At 42.4% G+C, this 25,182-nt stretch overlaps 1 protein-coding gene across 2 annotated transcripts in view; it reads left to right on the top strand.

Annotated features, from left to right (window-relative positions):
* MAP3K1 (mitogen-activated protein kinase kinase kinase 1) overlaps positions 1 to 25,182 on the top strand; it is a 108,039-nt gene that overhangs the window by 55,193 nt on the left and 27,664 nt on the right. For both annotated transcript variants that reach the window (XM_089688069.1, XM_089688070.1), the window contains exons 2-6: positions 12,921 to 13,071; positions 15,102 to 15,296; positions 16,182 to 16,382; positions 20,307 to 20,423; positions 23,975 to 24,123. In XM_089688069.1, the coding sequence (XP_089544195.1) occupies positions 12,921 to 13,071; positions 15,102 to 15,296; positions 16,182 to 16,382; positions 20,307 to 20,423; positions 23,975 to 24,123 (813 nt within the window). The remainder of the gene's footprint in view (positions 1 to 12,920; positions 13,072 to 15,101; positions 15,297 to 16,181; positions 16,383 to 20,306; positions 20,424 to 23,974; positions 24,124 to 25,182) is intronic.

The following is a 25,182-nucleotide window of genomic DNA, read 5'->3' as shown; positions in this document are numbered from 1 at the left end:
AGTTTTGCCTTTAGTTCTACATTAACTAGTTCCGCTCCGCCCTATAGCAGAAATATTGCTACTGTGTGGCACGGGTGGGCAAAATTTTGCAGTAGGGGGTAGGGGGCGTGTGTGCCCTACCCGCACTGCCATTCGCAGCCTTGGCTGTAAATCACCGGGTCCCGGTCGGTGATTACTCCCTGGCACCCGGTGATCGCCGAGTATCTCTGATGGGGGAGAGACCTGTATGTAAACAACACAGATCTCTCCCCTGTCAGCTCCTGCACACTATTATTACAGGTACTTACACTGTTACAGGGAATATCCATGGTGTGTGATCATTTATTTTAACCACTTGCCCTCCAGAGGAATTACACCCCCCCCCCCCTCCCAAGCAGGCCATTCTTTGCAATATGGCGTTATGTTACTTTGACAATTGCGCGGTCATGCAACGCCGCACCCAAATGAAATTAACAGCCTTTTTTCCCCCCACCAGTGTACAAAGCAGTGTGCTTACAGTGAAGCGCACACACACAGCCCCCATAGTGAAACAGCACACAGTTAACCCTTTGCCCCAGATGTTAACCCCTTCCTGCCCAGAGCCATTAGTACAGTGTCAGTACTTTTTATTAGCACTGATCACTGTATTGGTATCACTGGGGATGTCGGTGATACCAAGTCAGTTCCTGCCAGTGTCTGTCAGAATGCCCGCTGCAGTCCTGCTATAAGTCGCTAATCGCTGCCAATACTAGTAAAAAAAATCCAGTATATATACTGCCATTTGTAAACGCTATAACTTTCATGTAAACCAATTAATTTACACGCATTTGGGATTTTTTTTTTTTTTTTAGCAAAGACATGCAGCAGAATACATTTTGGTCTAAATTTATGATGAAATTTGATTTTTAACATTTTTTTTTTTTTACTGGACAGGTTTAACAAAAAGTTAAATATTTTTTTTTTCAAAATTGTTAGTCTTTTTTTATTTATAGCGCAAAAATAAAAACTGCACAGGCAATCAAATACTATTTATAAATACTATCTATTTTTTGGGTGGAAAAGGCTGTTAATTTCATATGGGTGCGGCGTTGCATGACCGCGCAATTGTCAAAGTAACGCAGCGCCATATTGCAAAGAATGGCCTGCTTGGGAAGGGGGGGGGGTAATTCCTCTGGAGGGCAAGTGGTTAAAATAAATGATCACACACCATGGATATTCCCTGTACCAGAAAGGGCTGCTCAATGATATTGGTCGGCATTGCATGTAACTTATACCACTGCATAAAATCCTATGCAGGGCCACTCCTGGCTTTCATTTTGGCCAATCTGGAGTCGTCTGTGACCAGCGTTGGTACTTCTATTGGTGAAATCCAACTTTGCTTATTGAACACGCCTACTGCGAGTACCTTCTGATATTGTTAGCTGTTAATGAGAGGTGCACTTACCAGAATAGCCTCTAAAAGAACCAACCATGTGCCTGCATTTACACCCTTTGAGTGGCCACTTTAACCACTTCACATCCTTAGGCGGTTTTAAAATGTCCAGGACTTGAAGTGGTTAAAACAAGCTCATAGCTGTACCCGTCACTCATATAGTTGCTTATGTTTATTCTGTGAAATGGTTAAAAATGAGCTCTAAGCAAACGCTAGATGAACATAAAATATACATATAAGGGATCTTTTTTATTTGGCAAAGGATTTGTATTTCTCTTCATCCAGTTCTGAGATTTACACAGCTCTGCCACATTTATTTATTTCAGGTACTTCTATAGTGCCGTCAATTTATGCAGCGCTTTACATATATATTGTACATTTACATCAGTCCCTAACCCTCAAGGGGTGTACAATCTAAGGTCCCTAACTCACATTCCTATACAAGGGCCAATTTAGACAGGATCCAATTAACCTACCAACATGTCTTTGGAGTGTGGGAGGAAACCGGAGTACCCGGAGGAAACCCACGCAGGCACAGGGGGAACATGCAAACTGCAGGCAGGAGGTGCCGTGGCTGGGATTCGAACCAATGACCCGAGTACTGCCAGGCGGAAGTGCTAACCATTTAGCCACTGTGCTGCCCACATAGCTCAGACCTGCTTTTTCTCTACAGTTAAAATGCTTGCATGTCCCCCTTCCCCAGCCTGTGACTGGACAGAGAAAGGAGAAGCAGCAGACTGAAGGGTTTTTCTCTCTGTCCATCTGCTATCTTCTCCTCCAAGCATGCTTCTTGTTAGCACACGAGCGATGCATTATAGTTGTCTGGTAATTTGGGTACTTGCACTTCTTGCATTTTAACATTTGATGTCGTGTTAATGATTACAGAGCTGCATTAATTTGTGTATTTTAGGTCTGCCTAGGGTTCAACTTTAAAGCAGTATTAAACTCAAAACCAAAAATATGGGCAGCACAGTGGCGAAATGGTTAGCACTAGGGTCGTTGGTTTGAATCCCAACCACAGCACCACCTGCCTGGAGTTTACATGTTCTCCCTGTGCTTGCGTGGTTTCCTCCGGGTACTCTGGTTTCCTCCCACACTCCAAAGACATGCTGGTAGGTTAATTGGCTCCTGTCTAAATTGTCCCTAGTATGTGTATGTATGAATGTGAGTTAGAGACCTTAGATTGTACACCCCTTGAGGGTTAGGGACTGATGTGAATGTACAATATGTATGTAAAGTGCTGTGTAAACTGACAGTGCTATATAAGTACCTGATATAAATAAATGATAAATACAGATTCTATTACAGCTTACCAATCAGATGTGATGGCTGCATCATTTTTTCTTTTCTTTGGCTTTTTTCCCTCTGTTTTCACCCTGTGATCTGACCAGTAGCACACCAGTATTAGTGCGACACAACTCAGGATGAATGAGCACAGGAGGCACAGCAAACAGCAGCATTGTCAGTATTTTGGAGAGGGAGTGATAAAGGTATTTGCTGATATGGATTATAAAGCGTGAGCAGGAGTTGGTCTTCAATTTGTTACTGTATCGAAATCAGCGAACTGTTCATCCTTTTTTGGATAAAGGTTTTACATGAATAAAAGCTGATCATTTTAATCTCCCCTGTCAGTGGTAAATGGATTGTCTCACCATATCAACTGATGTATTCTGCTGGTGTGCTTGAGCTTTTGACAAACAGACTTGCTGGCTGGATCACTAGGTGAAAATAGAAGACAGCCTAAGAGAGGAAACTAATGCATCCAACACACCTAAGAATTGGCAAGCTGCAATGTAATAAAAGTTTGCTTTTGGGCTTAATACTGCTTTAAATCTGAGAAGTGATGCTGACTAGGAAAATTGTTTTTTTTTTTTTTGTGTGTGTGTGTGTGTTAAGTTTGATTGCATAGGTTGTCTTCTCATCATTTTGATGATCATGCCGGTCTGTGATTGTGCTGTCACATACTATTTAACTCGCATCTCTGGCTCTGTGGCCCTGAAAGAGCTGATTTTTGTTGAGGACCTGCTGTTGTGCAGTGTGTAGCTCGGAGCACTTCCTTTTGTTGTGTTCTTCTGCCAGGCTTACAGGAACTGCGCAGCTGTTGTTGCTGCGTGTGTGTTTTCTTGGAGCAGGAAGTCTGAACAAGAAAGAAAACAAACTCTCCTTAAAAAAAGAAAAAGGAAGTAGCACGCACCATCTATTTCACTTTTTGTGATTTTAACCCCTGCATCACATGTCCTGTGTGCGCCATGTGTTCTGTATTGTTTCAAGATATTTGTCTTTTATTTTTATTGGCAAGTCATGTGTTGGTTTGAGAACTGATTAAAGCCATGCCATCTCTGGGCTGTCATATCTTTAATCAGATGGGAAGAAAGATCTGACATCTGTCCTTTCTCATTATTATTGCCATGTTGTGTCTGGATCCCCTGGCTTGACTGTTTTCCACCTGAGCACTCTCATGAAGTGGCATGGTACTAAGCGTTCTGAGCATGTTGATTTGTTTTTCTGTCTAGGCTTTTTGTCCCAAATGAGCTCCTGCAAGGACTTCTGCACTGACTTAAGAAAGTAGGATTAATTTTTTAAATGACCTGTAATTTTAAGGGATCATTTTATTCCATTTATTGCCAGCTTTGGAGTAATGCTGGCTTTAAACATTCATGTGTTACTGTAATACATAGTACCCCAATGCATGTTAATATCGTGGCACTTAGTGCTGTGCATTGTGGTTCAATCATTTAAAATTGCACTCCAACGCAGCAGATTGGCTTCTAACTTGCATCTCTGGGTTCCTACGTTCTAATCCCAGCTGGGATGCTGTCTGCATGGAGTTTGTGTTCTCCCTGCACTTGTGTGGGCTTCTACCTCTTACCCTGCTGGTTTTCCTGACACTCCACCGTGTGTATGTATGCACATGAGATAGGGACCTTAGATAAGCTCCTTTAAGGTGGGTACTGATCACTGAATGTTACATAGTCTGGCTGAAAAAAGACAAAAGTCCATCCAGTTCAGTAATAATCTAAATCTATTATATTTAAATCCATAATTAATGTAAATATATAAATAAATTATAATGAATTGTAAAGGAATCGATTAATATTTTTCAATAAAAAGTTTTTTTGTGCAGAGAATTAATAAAAAAATTATGGTGGAATGTAAAGGAATCAATTAATATTTTTGAATAAAAAATATGGTGCAAAAAATTAATAAAAAATGTAAATATATAAGTAGAAAAATAAAAATAAAATAAAAATGGGAATGACAGTTCAGTTCATACGAATTGAGATGGTGTTGTAGTTCAGTCTAACCTGTGTGATAGATCAGTGTTCTCGGCGTGAGCCTTTCTCTCCTTTCTCCTCTCCTCTCTCCTCAACACAGCCTTCTCAATAGGACTTTCTCCACTGGCTGCTTGGCTTATTCCTCCATATACGATACATACAGAGAAGGGAAAAGAAACATAGTGTCTTATCCGGGATAACAGTTGTTTATTAAGCTTCTGATCTCCCACTCACATGGTATAATTAAAAGTAGCGCTTTGTATAAAATGTGTCCAGATCCTACTACAAACAGCCTTGCAGGTGTGTTTGTCTTCACTGAGTATACTCGCCGTTCCTCTGTGGATGCGTGATGACGTCACCGCCCCTCCCCTACGCGTTACGCTACAGCAGTGGTTCTCAACCTTTCTAGCGCCGCGACCCCTTAATACAGTTCCTCATGTTGTGGTGACCCCCAACCATAAAATTATTTTCGTTGCTACTTCATAACTGTAATTTTGCAGTAGGAGGAATAGTGCCACGTCATTGGTATCAGTGGGAGGAATAGTGCCCCATCATTGGTATCAGTGGGAGGAATAGTGCCCCGTCATTGGTGTCAGTGAGAGGAATAGTGCCTCATCATCGGTATCAGTGGGAGGAATAGTGCCCCATCATAGGTGTCAGTGGGAGGAGGAATAGTGCCCCATCATAGGTGTCAGTGGGAGGAGGAATAGTGCCCCATCATTGCTGTCAGTGGGGGGAGGAATAGTGCCCCATCATTGGTGTCAGTGGGAGGAATAGTGCCTCATCATTGGTATCAGTGGGAGGAATAGTGCCCCATCATTGGTATCAGTGGGAGGAATAGTGCCCCATCATTGGTATCAGTGGGAGGAATAGTGCCCCATCATTGGTATCAGTGGGAGGAATAGTGCCCCATCATTGGTATCAGTGGGAGGAACCGTGCCCCATCATTGGTATCAGTGGGAGGAATAGTGCCCCGTCATTGGTGTCAGTGGGAGGAATAGTGCCCCGTCATTGGTATCAGTGGGAGGAGGAATAGTGCCCCGTCATTGGTATCAGTGGGAGGAGGAATAGTGCCCCATCATCGGTATCAGTGGGAGGAATAGTGCCCCGTCATCGGTGTCAGTGGGAGGAATAGTGCCCCGTCATCGGTGTCAGTGGGAGGAATAGTGCCCCGTCATCGGTGTCAGTGGGAGGAATAGTGCCCCGTCATCGGTATCAGTGGGAGGAATAGTGCCCCTTCATCGGTGTCAGTGGGAGGAATAGTGCCCCATCATCGGTATCAGTGGGAGGAATAGTGCCCCATCATCGGTGTCAGTGGGAGGAATAGTGCCCCATCATCGGTGTCAGTGGGAGGAATAGTGCCCCATCATCGGTATCAGTGGGAGGAATAGTGCCCCATAATCGGTATCAGTGGGAGGAACAGTGCCCTATCATCGGTGTCAGTGGGAGGAATAGTGCCCCATCATCGGTGTCAGTGGGAGGAATAGTGCCCCATCATCGGTGTCAGTGGGAGGAATAGTGCCTCATCATTGGTATCAGTGGGAGGAATAGTGCCCCATCATTGGTATCAGTGGGAGGAATAGTGCCCCATCATTGCTGTCAGTGGGAGGAATAGTGCCCCATCATTGGTGTCAGTGGGAGGAGGAATAGTGCCCCATCATAGGTGTCAGTGGGGGGAGGAATAGTGCCCCATCATAGGTGTCAGTGGGGGGAGGAATAGTGCCCCATCATAGGTGTCAGTGGGGGGAGGAATAGTGCCCCATCCTTGGTGTCAGTGGGGGGAGGAATAGTGCCCCATCCTTGGTGTCAGTGGGGGGAGGAATAGTGCCCCATCCTTGGTGTCAGTGGGGGGAGGAATAGTGTCCCATCCTTGGTGTCAGTGGGGGGAGGAATTGTGCCCCATCCTTGGTGTCAGTGGGGGGAGGAATTGTGTCCCATCCTTGGTGTCAGTGGGGGAGGAATAGTGCCCCATCGTTGGTGTCAGTGGGAGGAATAGTGTCCCATCATTGGTATTAGTGACACCAATGATGGGGCACTATTCCCACTGACACCAATGATACTTACCTTGCAGACCCCTGCTCCAGCCTGGGCTCGCTCGCTCCCTCCCTCTCCCATGGTACCGACACTTACCTGTCAGATGTCTTCCTTCTCCGGCCGCTCTCCTCCTCTTCACTCGCTCGATCTTCGCGGTGCCGCTCGGCTCCTCCTCTCCAAGCTCCACCTCCTTGCCGGTGATTGGCCGCCTGTGTGCCTCTCCTGAGCTACAGTGCCGGCGGCCAATCACAGGCGAGGATTGATCTCGAGGTGTGTCCAGATGACAGGGGCGGCATGTCATCCCGCCCACACCTGGAGACGGCGGCGGCGAGGAGCGGTGTCTCGGTTCCTAAGACCATTGGAAATATGTGTTTTCCGATGGTCTTAGGCGACCCCTGTGGAAGCGTCGTTCGACCCCCAGGTTGAGAACCGCTGCGCTACAGGGACTCGTAGCTTCCTCTGGGGGATGTCCTATTGAGAAGGCTGTGTTGAGGAGAGAGGAGAGGAGAAAGGAGAGAGAGGCTCACGCCGAGAACACTGATCTATCACACAGATTAGACTGAACTACAACACCATCTCAATTCGTATGAACTGAACTGTCATTCCCATTTTTATTTTATTTTTATTTTTCTACTTATATATTTACATTTTTTATTAATTTTTTGCACCATATTTTTTATTCAAAAATATTAATTGATTCCTTTACATTTCACCATAATTTTTTATTCTCTGCACAAAAAAATTTTTTATTCAAAAATATTAATCGATTCCTTTACAATTCATTATAATTTATTTATATATTTACATTAATTATGGATTTAAATATAGATTTAGATTATTACTGAATTATTGGTGATACACTTAGTTATTTATAATATCACTTTAAAATTATAATATCACTCACAGTTGTATATATTGGAGCGCGGTACAATATTGATATATATAGCTAACATCCATACACCTGGAGAGGGTGTAATAAGTACCTGGCGATCTAATATTTTATATAATTGAGTTAAGCACGTAATGAATTAATTAGTATTTCACATATTTATTATTTATAGCACTTTTTTCACGCAATCAATTGCCTTAAGAGTAAGAAAACTTCTAGTGGCTCACAAGTATTTATTTAATTTGTATTTCCATCCAGTTCAACCATTTAAAAAAAAAAAAAAAAAAAAAAAGGTTTATAATCCTATACCCACAGTTGATCCAGAGGAAGGCAAAAAAAACCCCCAGCAAACCATGATCCAATTTGCTCCTGCTGGGGAAAAAATTCCTTCCTGATCTCCCGAGAGGCAATCGGATATTCCCTGGATCAACTTTACCTATAAATGTTAGTATCCAGTTATATTCTGTGTATCTAAGAGAATCCAGGACTTTGTTAAAGCAATCCACGGAGATGGCCAGAACCAATGGTTGAGGGAGTCTATTATGTAAAGCATTGTATAGAATATTGATTCTATAAAAATACTCGTCATAAACTCGCCATGATGCCCTTGCTCTATGCTGTGGTATACTGCATTACTAATTGGGGCAGGTAGGCCTTGGACGGCAGTGCATGTTGAGAAGCTTGTATTGCTGTAACAGTGGAAGACTTTCAACACACAAAGGGGAATAACTATAGATTTGTTTTTAGCAGTTTTAGTCCGTCTTTATAGGCATACTGTAGCTCTTGAAGGCGTGCTTCTTTCATCTTTCATTTCATTAAATGTCTTGTGAAACCTCATGGCTACGTTAGCCTTGTTTGGGATGATTGTTTTGCTGAAAGGCTGTTTATCCAAGCCTCATATTTTCGTTGGTTCTTTCTTGCATTTTACTTCGGTGACCAGCCCTGGCACATGAAAGTTAGCCACAACCTGATCCCACCTCTACTATATTAGCTTTGGTATGTTTTCAGGTGTAAGCTTTACAAAACTCTTAGGGCTTTGGCTGCAGCGTGGGTGCAGCGCAGTGTACCCGTTTTGGTGCGGGTTAGCTGCCAGACTTCTATTATGCCCAGCAATTTTGGCACACTTTCTGAAAAAGCAACAAAACCGTGTGACGTAATGATAGTCTATAGCAAAGCACAGCTAACCCACACAAAAAACACGGGTACACTGCACCTGCAGCCAAAGTGCGGCAGATCCATGTGAAGCTGCCCCTTACACTTGGAGGAGGTTTACCCACAAAACAATTTTTTCTTAATTCTATTTTTGATGCTATTAAAAAAAAAAAAAAGAGACCTACAAGGCCAACAAACACTGTTGTCCTCTTTTCCCTTGCTTCTCTTCCACTGTTGTCCTCTTTTCCCTTGCCTCTCTTCCACTGTTGTCCTCTTTTCCCTTGCCTCTCTTCCACTGTTGTCCTCTTTTCCCTTGCCTCTCTTCCACTGTTGTCCTCTTTTCCCTTGCCTCTCTTCCACTGTTGTCCTCTTTTCCCTTGCCTCTCTTCCACTGTTGTCCTCTTTTCCCTTGCCTCTCTTCCACTGTTGTCCTCTTTTCCCTTGCCTCTCTTCCACTGTTGTCCTCTTTTCCCTTGCCTCTCTTCCACTGTTGTCCTCTTTTCCCTTGCTTCTCTTCCACTGTTGTCCTCTTTTCCCTTGCCTCTCTTCCACTGTTGTCCTCTTTTCCCTTGCCTCTCTTCCACTGTTGTCCTCTTTTCCCTTGCCTCTCTTCCACTCTACACTGTCCTGTGATGCCATCTTGCTTCCCCTTCAAAAGGAGTTGTCAAAACCTCCCGTTTGAATGACAAAAGGCCAAGTTCATGAAGATGTTGATGAATGGGAAAGCCAATGCCTCCTTGGATGTATGGTGTTGGTATCCCAAGGGAAGCCTTCACATCATTTCCTAGGCAATAATGGAAGCAGGTAGTGGGTCAACAATGTGTGAAAAAAAGGGGGGGGGGGGTGGAATATAACTCTTTTTTTTTTTGGTCGGGTCTGCTGTTTTTTTAGTTTGTGGAGAGTTAAAATGCAGCAAACTTGTTTTTAAGTGAAGGTCTTCTTTAATCCTCTCTCTCTTCAACCTTGAACCATCTCTTCCAGCATTTGATTACTGTCTGTGACCCTGCTGTGGAGATTAACCTTCATGTTCTGCCTAGGTGACGGGTGTCACCGAACAGGAAGTGAAGAAGGAAATTACCCTTGTCCATTCTGTTCAAAATAGAGTCGAACCCTAGAGCAAGGAGCATCAGCCTCCATACACTTCTCATTTCAATTTCCAGCGCTCTTGAGATTTCAGAGAACAAACGTTTATTTCTTTGTTGGGCTTGTTAACCAGTAAACTGAGAATCAGTTAGGGGTCCAAATGAGTATCTGCCTTTTAGTGTTTTTATTTGCATTTTACACACTACTATGCTTTGTACTTGTGCCTACTTTTGGTGGTTGTGTTTATTTTTCATGCCCCTTTGTGGCCTATGTAGATCTGTATAGAAGGTGCTTTTCCTTTTAAGCCGTGATAGCCTTGCCAGCATTTTCTCCCCCAGTGAGCAGACCTGTGTCTCCAGTTAGTCAGAAGAGATCAAGTACAAACAGAGAGCAACTTCACAAAGCTTTGCTCTTATCCAGTTTCCCGTCCCAGTTCATTGAAAGGGATTTTCTCAGAGGGGTTTCTCTCTCTTTCTTTCTTTCTCTCTCTTTCTTTCTTTCTCTCTCTCTCCCTCTCTAGGAAGGATAGTGTTTTGGGGCTGTTTGCCATATGCTGGATGTTATCGGGTCTTTCATCACAATGTCCTGGCTGCCTATTCTTCAGACATTCACACTCCCCATTTAATTACTTTAGTAGTAATTTGGTCTGACCAGCTTTTTTTTTTTCTTTCTTTTTCTTTTTAAATAAAGATTGTTGGATCAAATTTAAAGTGTATCTGTTTCCTATAGAACTTTCTCTGTACATTCGTTTATTAAAAAGAAAAAATGCAAAGTGTGGAAGCTATTGCTCTATCAATTGTGTGGCTGGAGTGGACGGTTCCTAAGGCAGTCCTTTTTTTTTTTTTTTTTTTTTTTAGTTGTCTTCCCTCCCATGTGGTAAAGCAAAACAGCATTATGCAAAAAGGAGTATCTGGCCTCACTTTAACCGCCTCCCACCCGCCATATAGTAATATGACGGACGCAAGACGGTTCTCTCGTTCTGGGAGGATGTCATATGACGTCCTCCCATTCTAACCGCACATGCGCGGCTCGGGGAGTGATCGGCGGTGCGCTGTGTCCCTCGGATACGGCGGATCACCGATCCATGAAAAGAGCCGAAGATGTTGGCTCGGTCATGTGATCAGCTGTGTCCAATCACAGCTGATCGCATGTAAATAGGGAAATGCCGGTTATCAGCATTTCTCTCCTCACGAGCGGTCATGCTGACAGCTCGTGAAGAGAGGAGAGCCGGTAATCGGCATTCCTCGGAGGGGACATGTACACAGATCATCAGAGCACTGTTGATCAGTGTGCCCTGATGATCTGTGTAGCCCCAGCAGTGCCACCTGTCAGTGTCCATCAGTGCCAGCTCTCATTGCTCATCCATGCCACCTGCCAGTGCCACATTAATACCACATTTCAGTGCCTACCAGTGCACATCAATGCCACACATCAGTGCCCATCTGAGCTGCCTTTCAGTGTCACCCATCAGTGCCAGTCAGTGCCTGTCAGTGCCAACTAACAGTGCTGCCTATCAGTGCCGCCTGTCAGTGCCATATGAGTGCTGCCTTTCAGTGCCCATCAGTGATGCCTATCAATGCCACCTATCAGTGCCCATCACTGCAGCCTCATTAGCGCACATCGGTGAAGGAGAAAAATCACTTATTTACAAAATTTTATAAAAAAAAACTAAGACTTTTTTTTTTTTTCAAAATTTTTAGTGGTTTTTGGTTTGTTTAAGAGAAAATAAAAAACCCAGAGGTGATTAAATACCACCAAAAGAAAGCTCTATCTGTCACAAAAAAAAGGATAAAAATTTCATATGGGTACAGTGTTGCATGACCACGCAATTGTCATTCAAAGTGCAACAGCGCTGAAAGCTGGAAATTGGCCTGGGCAGGAAGGGGGTATAAGTGCCCTGTAGGCTAGCAGTTAACCAAGAGCTTGAAGAGGAATGTCACCACCCTCTGTAATTTTCGTTTCCCCTCCTACTTTGCTTCTTGGGTTATTCTCAAAGCACATACTCGCATTTCCAGCGTTGTCTTGTAATCTGCTGAAGGCAGCCATGCTTTGGGTCCCAGGCCCCATCTGCTTGCGTCATCAGTAGCCACATGTCTCTCCTGGGTTTCTTGTAGCCGGCGGCCCCTGATGACATATACAGTCACACATGCACTGTGTGTGTTCTAAATTTGTGACCTGTACAGAGATTTCACCTGTTCTGCCACCTTCTGATGAAATCTGGATTTGTAAAACTACCACGACCGCTGCAAAATTTGGGGATTCCTAAGTTCCTATAACAAGGCCCCTTAAAGCAAGAAAGTTCCATTTAAAATCTAGTCCGCCTTGGGAGATTGTTAACCTGGGGTGTATGCAGAATGCTCATACCTGTTTCAAAGTTGGAACTCTAAAAAGATACTCTTTGGGGCTGGAAGGTGAAAACATGTAAAATGTCTGCTAACTTGTACCAGGTTTATTAGTTGTTTTGCAGCTGAATATAGCAAGGGGGAAAAGCTTATTTCACATGCCTGCCGTTTTATAGTATTGTGAATTCCCTTCCAATGAGAGTCAGTGTAACCCATATCATGTAATGACGAGGATCTACAATCTGGTTGCTATGGGTTAATGCCTGCTTTACACGTAATCTGCGCCCTTTGCACAGACTTATTACCAAGTGCAAGTGTATGTCTGTCTGTTTCCTCATAATAGGAGCATTGTGCTGTGGGTTGACATGCCCAGGGCCTAGTAATAGGCTTTCTGGCAGGTTTTGCCAGGCTTGCCCTTCCCTCCAAAGCAAGACGCATTAGTAGACTTGTCTGTTTATTTTTTGAAAGGTTATTGATTGTGTTGGAGCTTCATCTCTCCAGCTTCCCGACATCCACAATGCCCCACAGCACTTCTGCTCTAAAAAGCAAACAAGCAAATATTTCAGAGTGCTGCATACGTGCCGTGCTCCAGCCAGTTGGAATTAATCTCTCAGTAATTGTAATATGAGAAGCTGTGCAGATGAGCTGAAGTTTGTGTGCCACGGCATATCCTGGATGGCTGTGCTTTATGAAGTTTGATGATTTTTTTTTTTTTTTTCTTTGTCTACCTGCAGCCGTGACATGGAAAATAAAGAGACACTCAGGGGGCTACAGAAAATGGACGACCGCCCGGAGGAGCGCATGATCAGGGAAAAACTGAAGGCTACATGTATGCCAGCCTGGAAGCATGAATGGCTGGAGAGAAGGAGCAGGCGAGGCCCTGTGGTAAGTAAGCCTGGCCATGCCACCTTGTATATGGGGACATGCTGCCCATTTGGTCAGCAGTGACTAGAACAGAGCAAGCATGTACTGAGTGGACAGGAGGAGAGTTGTACTTTCCTTCATCTGTCTTAATTTACAGATGGGAAAATGTATTTTCTTTTTACAAATGTTCTGCAGTCAAACCTTTAGTTAAAATTATTCCTTTCCAAAAATGGTGGTGGTGCCATGACTGCATTGGAATCAGGTTGGATAATTAGGGACTCCACTTTCTGATGACCAGCGAACATGATGACCTGGCTGTTTATTAAATTGCAAGCATTCCAAGCTGAGCCAGTGGCCTGTACTCCTGTCGATCTGTGGCACATTCTCTAGTGCTTTAATATCTCTGCAGGAAACTGCAGAGTTGACTGCTTCTGTCATCTAGAATATCCAGCACTTTTCTGATTGGGCACTAGACATCCTATACCTCATTACAATAATTATGTACATTTGACTAGAGCAGGGGCCTCCAAACTTTGTAGACAAAGGGCCAGTTTACTGTCCTTCAGACTTTAGGGGGGCCGGACTGTGACCTTTTGAGAGTAGAAAATGTCCCGAAGTCAGTGGAGCAAAAACAATGCCCCATCTTTGGTGTCAGTGGGAGGAATTGTGCTACATCATTGGTATCATTGAGAGGAATCGTGCCCCATCAAATGTCATTGGGCCCCATTGTTTGTGTCATATGGAGGAATAGTGTCCCATCATTTGTGTCCGTAGGGGGAATTATGCCCCATTGTTTATCAGTGGATGAAATGGTGCCCCAAGGACCAGATAAAAGCAAGCAAAGGGCCACATCTGGCCCTCGGGCCGCAGCTTGGAGGCCACTGGACTAGAGTATAACTTTTGTGAGTTGAGTATGTTTGAGCTCAGTGAGAATTTTTAAACGTAGAGAATTACTTTTGTTATGGCTTTGTGGGAGAGAGATTAGACCAATCTCAACAGTGAATATTTAACAATTTTCAAAAGTGAATCGGTGCTTTTGCTCATACAGGGCAAAACAGGTTATTTTTAAATGCATATATCCACACATATTTGTCTTCCTTTCTACAACCCTGCTTCTCTGTTCAGCTACCAGGAGCAAAGGTAAGTCCTTTGTAAGTCACAAATCACTAGAGTCATAGCTTGGCTATGGATTCTGTGACAGTGCTGATCAGTCAGTCACATGCTCCTCCATACCTGGAAGTACAAGGTATTTCTTTCTGCTTCTGGTCTTCAGCAGAAGGCAGCAGAGTTGAGGAAAGGTACGAATATTCTGCTGTGGAGAGGTGATTAAAGCAAAGCTGCTTTTTTCCTGAGCGGGCAAATCACATGGGTTCTTAAAGAAACTAGTACCTAAAGCTGTTCATACACTGTTCGATTTTTTTTTTTTTTTCCCCAGTTAGCCAGAGTGGAACAGAAAAAAAACAAAAACCCATTACTCCTATCTGCGTTATACAGAGCAGATGGACAAATACTCCTGCTGGGTTGACCATTGTCAGAATACCTGAACAGTGACAGCATGTGATTGGATGCAGTCACTGTTTAGCCAACAGTTTTCCCGCATGGCTCCTTCAGCTTTTCATTGCAAAGGATGACAGGTGGAAGGAGGCCAAACACTTGCAGACTGACAACTCATGGGGCCACCGGGCATTAGGGGATCATGGGGCCCCTGTGTCCTTGCCCAAACTCAAAAAAGCCTATGAAAAAGTTTCCAGGGGCATCTCATGGGGCCCCTTACTGACCCCGGGCCCTCAGGCAGTGCCCGAGTTTCAAAATGGTCAGTCCGCCCCTGAGGCCAAATGGACCATATGCTAAGCAAATTTTAGCTGGTATGTAAGCCGTCGGCTGAAATTCAGTGTATAGCCAGCTTTAGAAAAACTGAAATGTCCCTGTGTCTTAAAATGCAGCTGTATATTTAATAGTAAATGTAACATTACAAAGGAAAAGTGGGAAAGGAGTATTCAGAAAAGGGGAGCACTTGTATTAACTGATATTTTGCTGTTTGTGTAATGCAGGTTGTAAAACCAATTCCTGTGAAAGCTGATGGGATAGATACTCCCAAATCAGACTCTTCGGTTGATGGGTCATTGAATGGATCATCCCATATTCTGAAGGGGAGACGCAGCCCTTCCCCCAGCAGCTCATCCAGCTCTTCTAAATCAAAGCCAGAATCTCCAGGAATGAAGAGAAGAGGATTGTCTCCTGTCCCTGTAAGTTCTGTCACTTTTACATGCTGGGAACTGTTACTGTTGCTGCATTGATTATTATAGCCATTCAAAAGCTGTTGGCTTTCAAGTTGGCAGTTTGTCGTCCATTTTTGTTACCCATATAATTGTGAATGCCCTAGTTATTTTGGGGGCATAAACAATCTTTTCTATTGGAATGCCAGTGCAGTGATTGGCACACTAAATATTTGAACTATTTGGAGATTACTTATTCTAAAAATAAAAGCCTGATCTACATGAGCATTACCAACATAAATATCTGCTGCTGATCACAACATACTGTTATGACTCAATAGTGAGCTTCTTTGGCACAATCTACATGAATTTTAGTGGTTTTTGTTTTAAAAAAAAATATATAATTTTTGTGAGCTTGGCTTATTCCATCATTGTTAAATATTTTTCCTGAGTGGGCTTCCTGTTGCCTAGCTTACAGGAAAAAAGTATTTTGTGCCAACATTGGAAGATAACTGTTCAGTACCTTGCTGTGATGGAAAGTGGCAACAGAATCATAACATTTAGTTTGTGTGCCAGGGGCCAAAATTTGCAGCTGCTGCTTAACTTTTTTTTTTGTAATGTTTTTCCTATTGTTTGTGGTAGTGCGTGTATTTTTGCTCCTATGACATGCTGGCTTCTAGATTGGACAAGCTCCCTAATTTTAGATTAAACCGTAAGATCGTAAGAATTTGGGGCAAAAATGGCAGTCACAAGTCTCTTAGCATCTGTGTCCATTTCTGGGGTTAAGCATAGAACTATTCGCAAAAGGATTGTGCAGGATTGGAAATAAGTGCTTGAGCTGGAGAGATCACACTGTCCTTGGAGATAATGCAGTTATTGGGGGACATGTTCATGTAAACTGATGATTTTCTGCAGTTTCAGAGTGGACGTACAACTCCACCACGAAGAGCGCCATCTCCTGATGGATTTTCTCCGTATAGTCCTGAGGAAACCAGTCGCCGGGTCAACAAAGTGATGCGAGCAAGACTCTATCTGCTGCAGCAAATAGGACCCAATTCTTTTCTGATTGGTGGAGACAGCCCAGATAATAAATACAGAGTTTTTATTGGCCCTCAGGTAAGTCTGTCACATATATTTTGTTTTTGCTGAAAGAAGCACTGTCGTGTAATTAAAACTAGACTGACATTCTTTTGTCCACCTACTCCACACACTTTCTGATTGGAGAAGGGAAAGTTTGTAGTTTTCACAGAAAGCATTTTAGGATTTCTGAAGGGATTCTATTGAGACAATTTCATATATAGGATTGCATACCTAGGTTATCCTACTTTCCCCCCCCAATCTAATCTGCAGTAGGGTAGGAGGATATGCTTCTGATCTTTGTTTCTAATTAAGTGAGAAACTTCTCCTCTCCCCTGCAATCCCATAAGCAAGCTTGTCGCCCTCATAGGACTTCTCTAGCTGTGCTGTGACTAAGTGAATGTGACAGACAATTTAAGAAGATTTTACGTGCACGGTATGAAATCACTTGGAACTCTGCTCTCTCTCCATCACACATACTTCTGGGTAATGTCATTTAATAAGGGTTGCAGTGCCTGTATGATCTCCAGGCTAGAACTCAGATTTTAATCATTTGTTTCATTATTACATTTCATTAGATTTTATAAATTTTTTTGTTCTAGCAGTTTTAGGATAGGTATGGGTATTTGTTTGCTAGGAGACCAACAGTACTTGTGATTTCTGCCAACAGAAACTTGTGCTGAGAGGAAAATGGATTGACCATTCTAACCGCCTGCAAAGAATGCTATTTGCCAGGCTGTCATGTTGATCAGTACTTTGCATCACTGATCCAGACAAGGTATACTCCAAGTGAAATGAGACCTGATGTGCACTCTTGTGCCAGGTCAATAAAGGCCTTTAGACGGCATAGCATCCATTCGATTAGCCATTTTAGAAGGAGGAGTCGGCAATGTCCTATTCTGAATGCCAAAATGCAAAATGTAGGTGCATTGTTGATGAATGTAAAAACCATAGTGTTGCAGCATTGAGTACGGGAGTGCACATTGTTGTGGTGTTTGGCTAGTATAAAGCACATATTACTGTGGTATTGGAGAGTTGAAACACCTATTGGTAAGTGTTAAAGGGCATGTCTGTGATGGCAGAAGTACATACAGGTGCTGTGTTGGTGCAGGTTTTACGGAGTACAGAAAAATGCTCTTTGCTGTGCAGCTGAGTGCTAGAAGTACATGTAGCTGCAGTGTTGGCTGCTGTAGAAGTGATGGCAAGTGGAAAAGTGAGGTTGCAGTATCAAGTGCACATCAGTGACTGACGAAATATGCTCTAATGCAGTATTGGCACGTGCCAAAGCGTGCGCTGGATTGGTGTTGGTAAGTGCAAAAGTGCACATCATTGCGGCACTGACCAGTAATAAATGATGATTGTGCAGTGTTGGTAAAAAGAAAAATGCAAAGGCTGAGTATGTTGGCACAGAATGGTGTGCTGGTATGGTACCTGCAAGTGTCACTGAAGTTTTGGCAGAAGTGCACTTTGGTGCAGTGTTTGCAAAAGCATTCTATTTTGCACTTTCAGTATTTGTGAGTGCAAAAAAGCATGTTGTTGCTGTGTCAGCTAGTGGGGGTGTGGTATCGGTGAATGCAGAAGTGCATGGAGCTGCATTGTTGGCAAACGGAACATTGTGAGTGCAAAAGTTGGTGTAGGCACGAAGTTGGAGAGCAGGTGTGAGTACAGTGTGCATTGTCAGCGAGTGCAGAGGTGTATTAGCTGCAAGCAGGGTCTTTCATGGCAGCATGGTGTCAGAGAGCAGGGCCCTGTTAAAAGTGTGAATTAAATCACATGGTTCAATGCACATTTAACAAAGTATCTTTATAATCTAGATACATTCATTGCTAAATGTTAATATGTATTGAATTAATTGGGCTTGACATACACTGAAAACTTCTGATGCCAGGGAGAGTGGTAACCTACCTAAACAGTCTGTTGAAGCCTTGGTCATCGCGTGTCCTCTCTGGAAGAACAGGAGGTGGATGGAGTATGGTGCTGAGTGTGGACATGCACAGGTGAAAGTGCTCTCTGCTGCCATTGCTGCAGAACCCTTTCACCTGCGCATGCCTGATCATTGTGACACTTGCTATTCAGTGATGGAGAGTCACAAGATCCGCTATGCAGTCTGCTATAGCCCAGGAGGTGAGAGGGAAGGCAGTACTATGGGGCACTTCTTGGCGTTTTCTTTTACATAATTACAAGCTTCGCAACATGCAGTACTTGTAAAAGAGGCACAATATTAATTTCAACTTTGGACAGATGCAGATCACTGCTAATCACTCTTTGATTTTCATCTCTAGGGCACTCCAGTGGTGAGATCTCTGCACTGTATGGCTCAGTTCACACTAGCTTTGTCAGCTGGTGTCAGGCATTTGGGAAGTGTTGGTCCCGCTCTGTCATTTTACGTGGCTGAGTTGCTGTTGTTCCCAGTTGCTTCCACTTTGTTATAATACCCCTAACTGTTGAGCGTGGAATATTTAGTAAAAAGGAAATGTCACGGATGAACTTATTGCACAGGTGGTGACCTATTACGGTACCATGCTTGAATTCACTGAGCTCCTGAGAGCGACCCATTCTTTCACAAATGTCTGTAGAAGCAGTCTGCATGCCTAGGTGCTTGATTTTATATACCTGTGGCCATGAAGGTGATTGGAACACCTGAATCCAATGATTTGGAGGGGGGTCCCAATACTTTTGGTTTGGCAAAATTGTGTGTGTGTGTGTGTGTGTGTGTGTGTGTGTGTGTATATGTATATATATATATATATATATATAGCTGGACCAATGTAACTATGTATAAAATATCCTTACCTGGAGTTCTTCTTTAGGTAGCTATTCAAGTGCCACTCCTAGCAAAGTATACCTTTTTGGATAAAATGCATTTTTTTCCTTCTTTTAAGGACCTTTTTTTTTTAATTTTTTTTTTTTTTTTCCCAACTGTAAGCTTTAGGTAGCCAAGCGTTCAAGAAGTATACAAAGTTCAGTTTGAGTCCAATTGGAATTTGGATATGTTTGAAACTGTTTATCAGCCTTTCGAGAAACATTTGGTAATATAATACACAGTGTCACGACTGAAAGAGAAGAATTTTCAGCTGTCTCCAAGCATGTTGATTTAATGGCTGACAATTTGATTGAAAAATTGCAAGACTATTCTCAAAGAACTCTGCAAACCTAGTCATGGAGTTGTAGGGAAATCCCAAGATCACGTTCAGGTCTTAACTATTGCTTGGAGCTTCATAAGCTTTTGTCCATCCAAATGTTACTTTTATAGGCAGAGTTAGGCAGGCCATACGTTTTTAACCAATTTTTTTGTCCTTCAACCACTGGTTGAAGGAAAGAAAATTGATTGATTGAAGGACTCCCCTCCCATGGATCTATTGTATTCTGACAGTGGGAGGTTTTGCCACCGTCAGAATACATTGATCACTGTTTACAGCTATAGCCACTGGCAGTGATTGAATGAAAAAAACCTGACAGGTTGGTTGTACTGAAGTTGATGAATAGATTGACTTCAGCACAACCAATTAGATCATACATGGATCAAAATTCATCTGGTATTTGCTGAACTGGCTGAATTTCGATCAGTCTATGGCACCACTACTACTTTTCATATGTTCCAGCTGTTTCTTGTGTGTTCTCCATAATGTAAATTAAATCAACAGCGAAAGTGGCTACACCAGGAGTACAGTAACCCAAGCACAGAGATCTCACCAGTTGAGATGCCGAAAGATTATATTTGTATAATAAGAAACGCAGATGGTTTAGCTCTCTAAAATCTGCCAAAAACTGAAATATCTGTGTTTGGTGGACACTTTAAGATTGACAACTGATACTCCCTCCCTGCCCACATTTAGCTCAGAAGAAACTTTCACTGTAAGATTATTGGGGAAATTGTTTTTAGGACCTGTCATGTCCTCTTCATGCTAGTGTGGTATTATCTTGTCACTGATAACATGTAATTGGTGCTTCATTCTCTTGCAGACCTGCAGCTGTGGCAGAGGGGCGTTCTGCATTCATCTTCTCTTCGTCATGTTACGCGTGTTTCAGCTGGAGCCATCGGACACAATGCTTTGGAGGAAAACCCTAAAGAATTTTGAAGTATGCTAATTCTGCGTACATTGTCTCAAAGAAAATTATTGTATGTGCCTGCAATTTGTAGTCCTCCCATTCCAGCAGCTCCCTCCCCCAGCTAAACAGGAAAGTGGCTTGCAGGCGTGCACAGCAGTTTCTAATTTCTTACAGACCATAGAATCACTGTGCAAAATGAGCTTTTTGTTAGGTAAGAATACTATATGGGGGTTGTGAGGAAAAATATAAACAAAGAGCTCATAGAATTGTCTGTAGTAAAGATGTAAAATGGTAATTGTGAGCTGCAATTCTTAAAGTAGTATTCCAAATGAAAAAAAGAATGCTAAGCTACTATAGTATTCCTATGTGACCCATAAACGTGCTGCTTTCTCCTGCCACTTTCAGGCTGAACCTGGTATTGCAGTTTATTTGCTCTAGATGGTGATCAGAACATGGACAAATATAGAATGATGTCCATGTTTTGACAGAACAGTCCATATATTCATTTTACGGAAGTAATCCTGTAGATGATTAATAACGATGCAATAGTTTAGAACAGATTTGTTCAGTTCACTTTTAGAATTATTTGACCTACCTGCATCTATTAACAGATTAATTGCATACATTCTGCAAACCTCAAGAAGGGTTACTTGGAATGAAAACTTATTAAAGCAAACGTCAGCATTTACTAAACTTACAGTATGTTAAAGCAGAACTATACTCTCCTTGGCTCCAGCAATGTGGCATCCAGCTTTCAAAACTCGATTGATGGCCACTTTCATTGGCTAGGCAGGGATGACATCACTCCCACACATGTGCTGGTGCTCATTTAGATTTGGCATTGCCGAATTGGCAATGTACAAAAGCAAACAGGCAGGTAAGTTGCTTTTAACACTTTCGCTGCCAGGCCCTGTGCCTCACTTTTAACCACTTCAAGTCCGGACACCTTTACCCCCTTCCTGTCAAGGCCAATTTTCAGCTTTCAGTGCTATCACGCTTTGACAATTGTGCGGTCATGCAACACTGTAAAAAAAACTGTTGACTATAAAAATCTGAGGTTATCATTTTTCACCTACAGCTTTCAGAGTTTGTAGGAGACTCACCCCCCCCCCCCCCCAACCATATATTTTCTTTAAGCAAAGGACATATAGAATGAAAGTGCTGGGTTTTTTTTTTATGCCCAACAATAGTTATGCAAATGTTCACAAAATTGCTATTTTCATTAAAAATGCATTAAAATCCTTATTAGTGAATACATGGCAATATTTACAAAGTTTATGCTAAATTGCTACTAGCGCCTTATTCACATGGGGTGTACAAAAGTGTGTGCCCGTGAAGGGCCATTTTTACCTGCATAGGGATGCCCAGGTGTTCCAGGCAGGCAGTCCCATTCATGTCAATTGGGATGGTGCGGCTGCATGGGCACAGCTGCTGCTCCCAATCTGACATCCATGTGGGTATGGGTGCATGACCCCAACGCAGACCGTGAGTTTAGGGGCATGCCTCCGGATCCACACAGATGTCAAATTTGGGAGCAACGGCCATGTTTGTGCAGTTGCTACATCCCAAATTATATCAGCGGGACTGCATGCTCGGATGCACAGAACACACCTGTTCGTCCCTGTGCAGGTAAACACGACCTTCCTGGGGCATATGCTGTAGTATATCCTGCATGTACAAGGCCTTACTATGTTTTTGTTTTGTTTTTTTCAGTTTGATTTTTTTTATTTCTTAAAATTTAAATTTTTTAGGATTTTGTTCTTTCATGGGGGTGGAGGGCTTTGGTGAGATAAGAAGTTTAAGAGCCTGATGTCTCTTTTTTGAGACAGAGAAAGGGCAGTCCCTTTCTCTGCAGCCTGAGCTGCACTGTACATGAATGAATAGGAGTCTGTATAGAGACTCCTATTCATTCACAAAACTGAAGTATAGTAAATAGTCTAGCTGAAAAAAGACAAACGTCCATCCAGTTCAACCATTAAAAAAAAAAAAAGTTATAATCCTATACCCACAGTTGATCAAGAGGAAAGCAAAAAAACCCAGCAAAGCATGATCCAATTTGCTACTTCAGGTAAAAAAAAATTCCTTCCTGATCCCCTGAGAGGGTCTGCTTACTATACTTCAGGAATGAATGGAAACAGGAGAGATCAGTACTGACCACTCACTATATCCATTCAATGAAAGGAAGCGGTCTAGTAAACACATGCCACTGAAGTGACATGAGTTTAGTGCAGGAGGAGGAATGTCAGGTCCGTATGGCATACGGTCAGCTATAAACAGTGCTGTAGGTCCGTACGCACCACAGACCTGGCAGCAAAGGGGTTAATGCAGAAGAGTCAAAGCATGTCTCTTCTGCATTAAAAATCTTGCCCATTCACTTTTTTTTTTTTAATTACCTAAAGTTCCACTTTAACATCATTGCAACCCATATTTCCTGTTTGTATTGGTTGCAAACAATTTTGGCCCATTCAGTGACACCATTGTGCATTAAATTGGAAAAAAATTAGGAATTCAGTCGTTTCTTTACGGTCTGCTAAAGTAGGCATATTAAGCTATCTTTGGAGAACCATGGTACCCACTGTATTCTCCTCTAATTCTTGAAAAAGAGGGCAAAATTTCAAGAGGTTTTCTGAAACCTGTTAACCCCGAGCAGTGTTCTGCTATAATCCGATGAACACATTGCTTAGAGTTGTGTATTTCCCCCCAAAAATGTATGTGTTAGAACTGAGCAGTTGTTCAAGAGGTACCTGGAGACCGAGGTATATGGAAAATGTATTCGTTGGGGAACTGCGTTACTCTTGGCATGTAGTCTTTCAATTTTTTTCTTTTTTTACAGCTTTAATCTATTTTCTCTTGATTATTTTCTCTGTTTTTAATTTTGGTGTCTGAAAGTCTTTCACTTGGGATGTTGGTAGTTCACCCGAGGGTTCCTTTTACAGGTATTGGGGGGGGGGGGGGGGGTCAGGGTGAATTGAAATGTTTTAAACCCCTGTTCTTTAGTTGTACATTTCCATGTCAAGCATATCAAGGTGTGCAATAAGTCAGAGATTCCATATAAACTTCTGCTTGTTGAACCCATATTCACTTATTTAGTATTGGCGTGGAAAATACACTAGTCACGTACACAGTTTCAGTTCCTTTTTAGGAACCATCCAAATTCCAGGGTACCCAAGTCAGATCAGTTAGTTTTGTTGCTGTTCTGTTTTATACATTTGACCTGCTGAAGGATAGTCTGAGCAGTGACTGATCACTGTAGCTTCATTGCCTCCATCAGAAGGCTGTTTCATAGAACCCCATTTCGGTCATTTATATTCAAAGTTCACAAAATGTATTCTGAAGCTATTAGCATGGGAGATTGCAAGAAGTATTTCCGGGATTAAACATTTCTCTGAAATAGGCATAAATTAAGATTTGCATAATTTACTCAATTTAGATTTTTGATGTGTTGCATGAAGCTTTGATCATATTTCAGTTTCTCATGTCATCTCCAAGTCCGTTTCTGTACCATGCCTAGTATTTTTTGGCTCTTTTAGATAGCATAATGTATCATCCAAAGCTTCACTTTTTGTTTTTTTTTCTGTTAGGTTGAAAGTTTGTTCCAGAAATATCACAGTAGACGTAGCTCAAGGATCAAAGCTCCATCTCGTAACACCATCCAGAAGTTTGTATCACGCATGTCAAATTCTCATACATTGTCCTCATCCACCACTTCCACATCTAGCTCAGATACCAGGTTTGTACATGGCAGTGAGCACCACTCAATTGTCATCTCCTCGTTTAAACCGTTAAATTCAGTCTGTAATACCTGATCTCTCATCTCACATCTGTAGAGGGTGATTTTTTTCTTTGTTTTATACCGACAACTGATCTAAAATATACAAAGAGCTGTTTGTCTTTAGACTATCTTTCTGATTGAAGCTCTATATGGCTTTGTCATGCACATTTAGACTACTAAAACTAAAATGTGTTGTGCTACTTCAAAGTAGTGTACAAAGCGCATAAATATAACTTTCAATGTGCCGAAATCAATTTGCAAATCCGTGCATGAAAACCATGAATAAAAAAAGAAATGTCCTAGTGAACAAGCGAAAAGATAACAGTGCATAAATCCTGAAGAGTCTGACACTTTCACATGTAAGTTCTCTCTTCTCCAACGTGTTCAGAGGCCATTCACCATCTCCCCGTGAAGACAACACTCACTGGAACAGATGGCTACCATTACAACAGCATATGAGCCTGTGACCATGTCAGATTCCTCAATGTGCTTGCAAAATTTCCCAATATCTGCATCCAATGGCACCTCTTGATGGGATAGAACTAGCATCAATAAAGCTCACCAGGAGCTAAAGGGAAATCTCCAATAGTGTAGTATTTATTGTAATGTGGTATAAAAGCCAGGCATAAACACTTACATATAAAGCCGCTGCCGACCCGGGATCACACAGCAGCGTGATGTCAGTGCTAGAAATTCCGCACTGACGCATTTCATCCAATAGGACATTATCCCATATAGCACAATATATAACAAAAATTTAAAAAAAAAATCCTGTGATATGTAAAAATGCTTCTCATCTGTATACTTTCATCTGTTCATTTAGCCATTCACCTGCTGATAAGCTTTAATGTTGGCAGCCAGAATAAAAGTGAAGATTTCTTTTATACCTTCTTGAGCCACTTTCTCACATATCTACTAATAGAGCAATTTAGTGCTCTGTTGTTGTTTTTTTTTGGGGGGGGGGGGGGGATAATGTTAGAAATGGGGTGTGTAACCAATGTGTGTTTTTAATCCACA

This window comes from Staurois parvus, unplaced genomic scaffold (genome assembly GCF_062004578.1).
Source record: "Staurois parvus isolate SC_StPar_1 unplaced genomic scaffold, SC_StPar_1.0 ptg000445l, whole genome shotgun sequence".
NCBI lineage: Eukaryota > Metazoa > Chordata > Amphibia > Anura > Ranidae > Staurois > Staurois parvus.
Note: the sequence above shows the minus strand (reverse complement) of the source record. Positions and strands in the feature narration are given on the sequence as shown.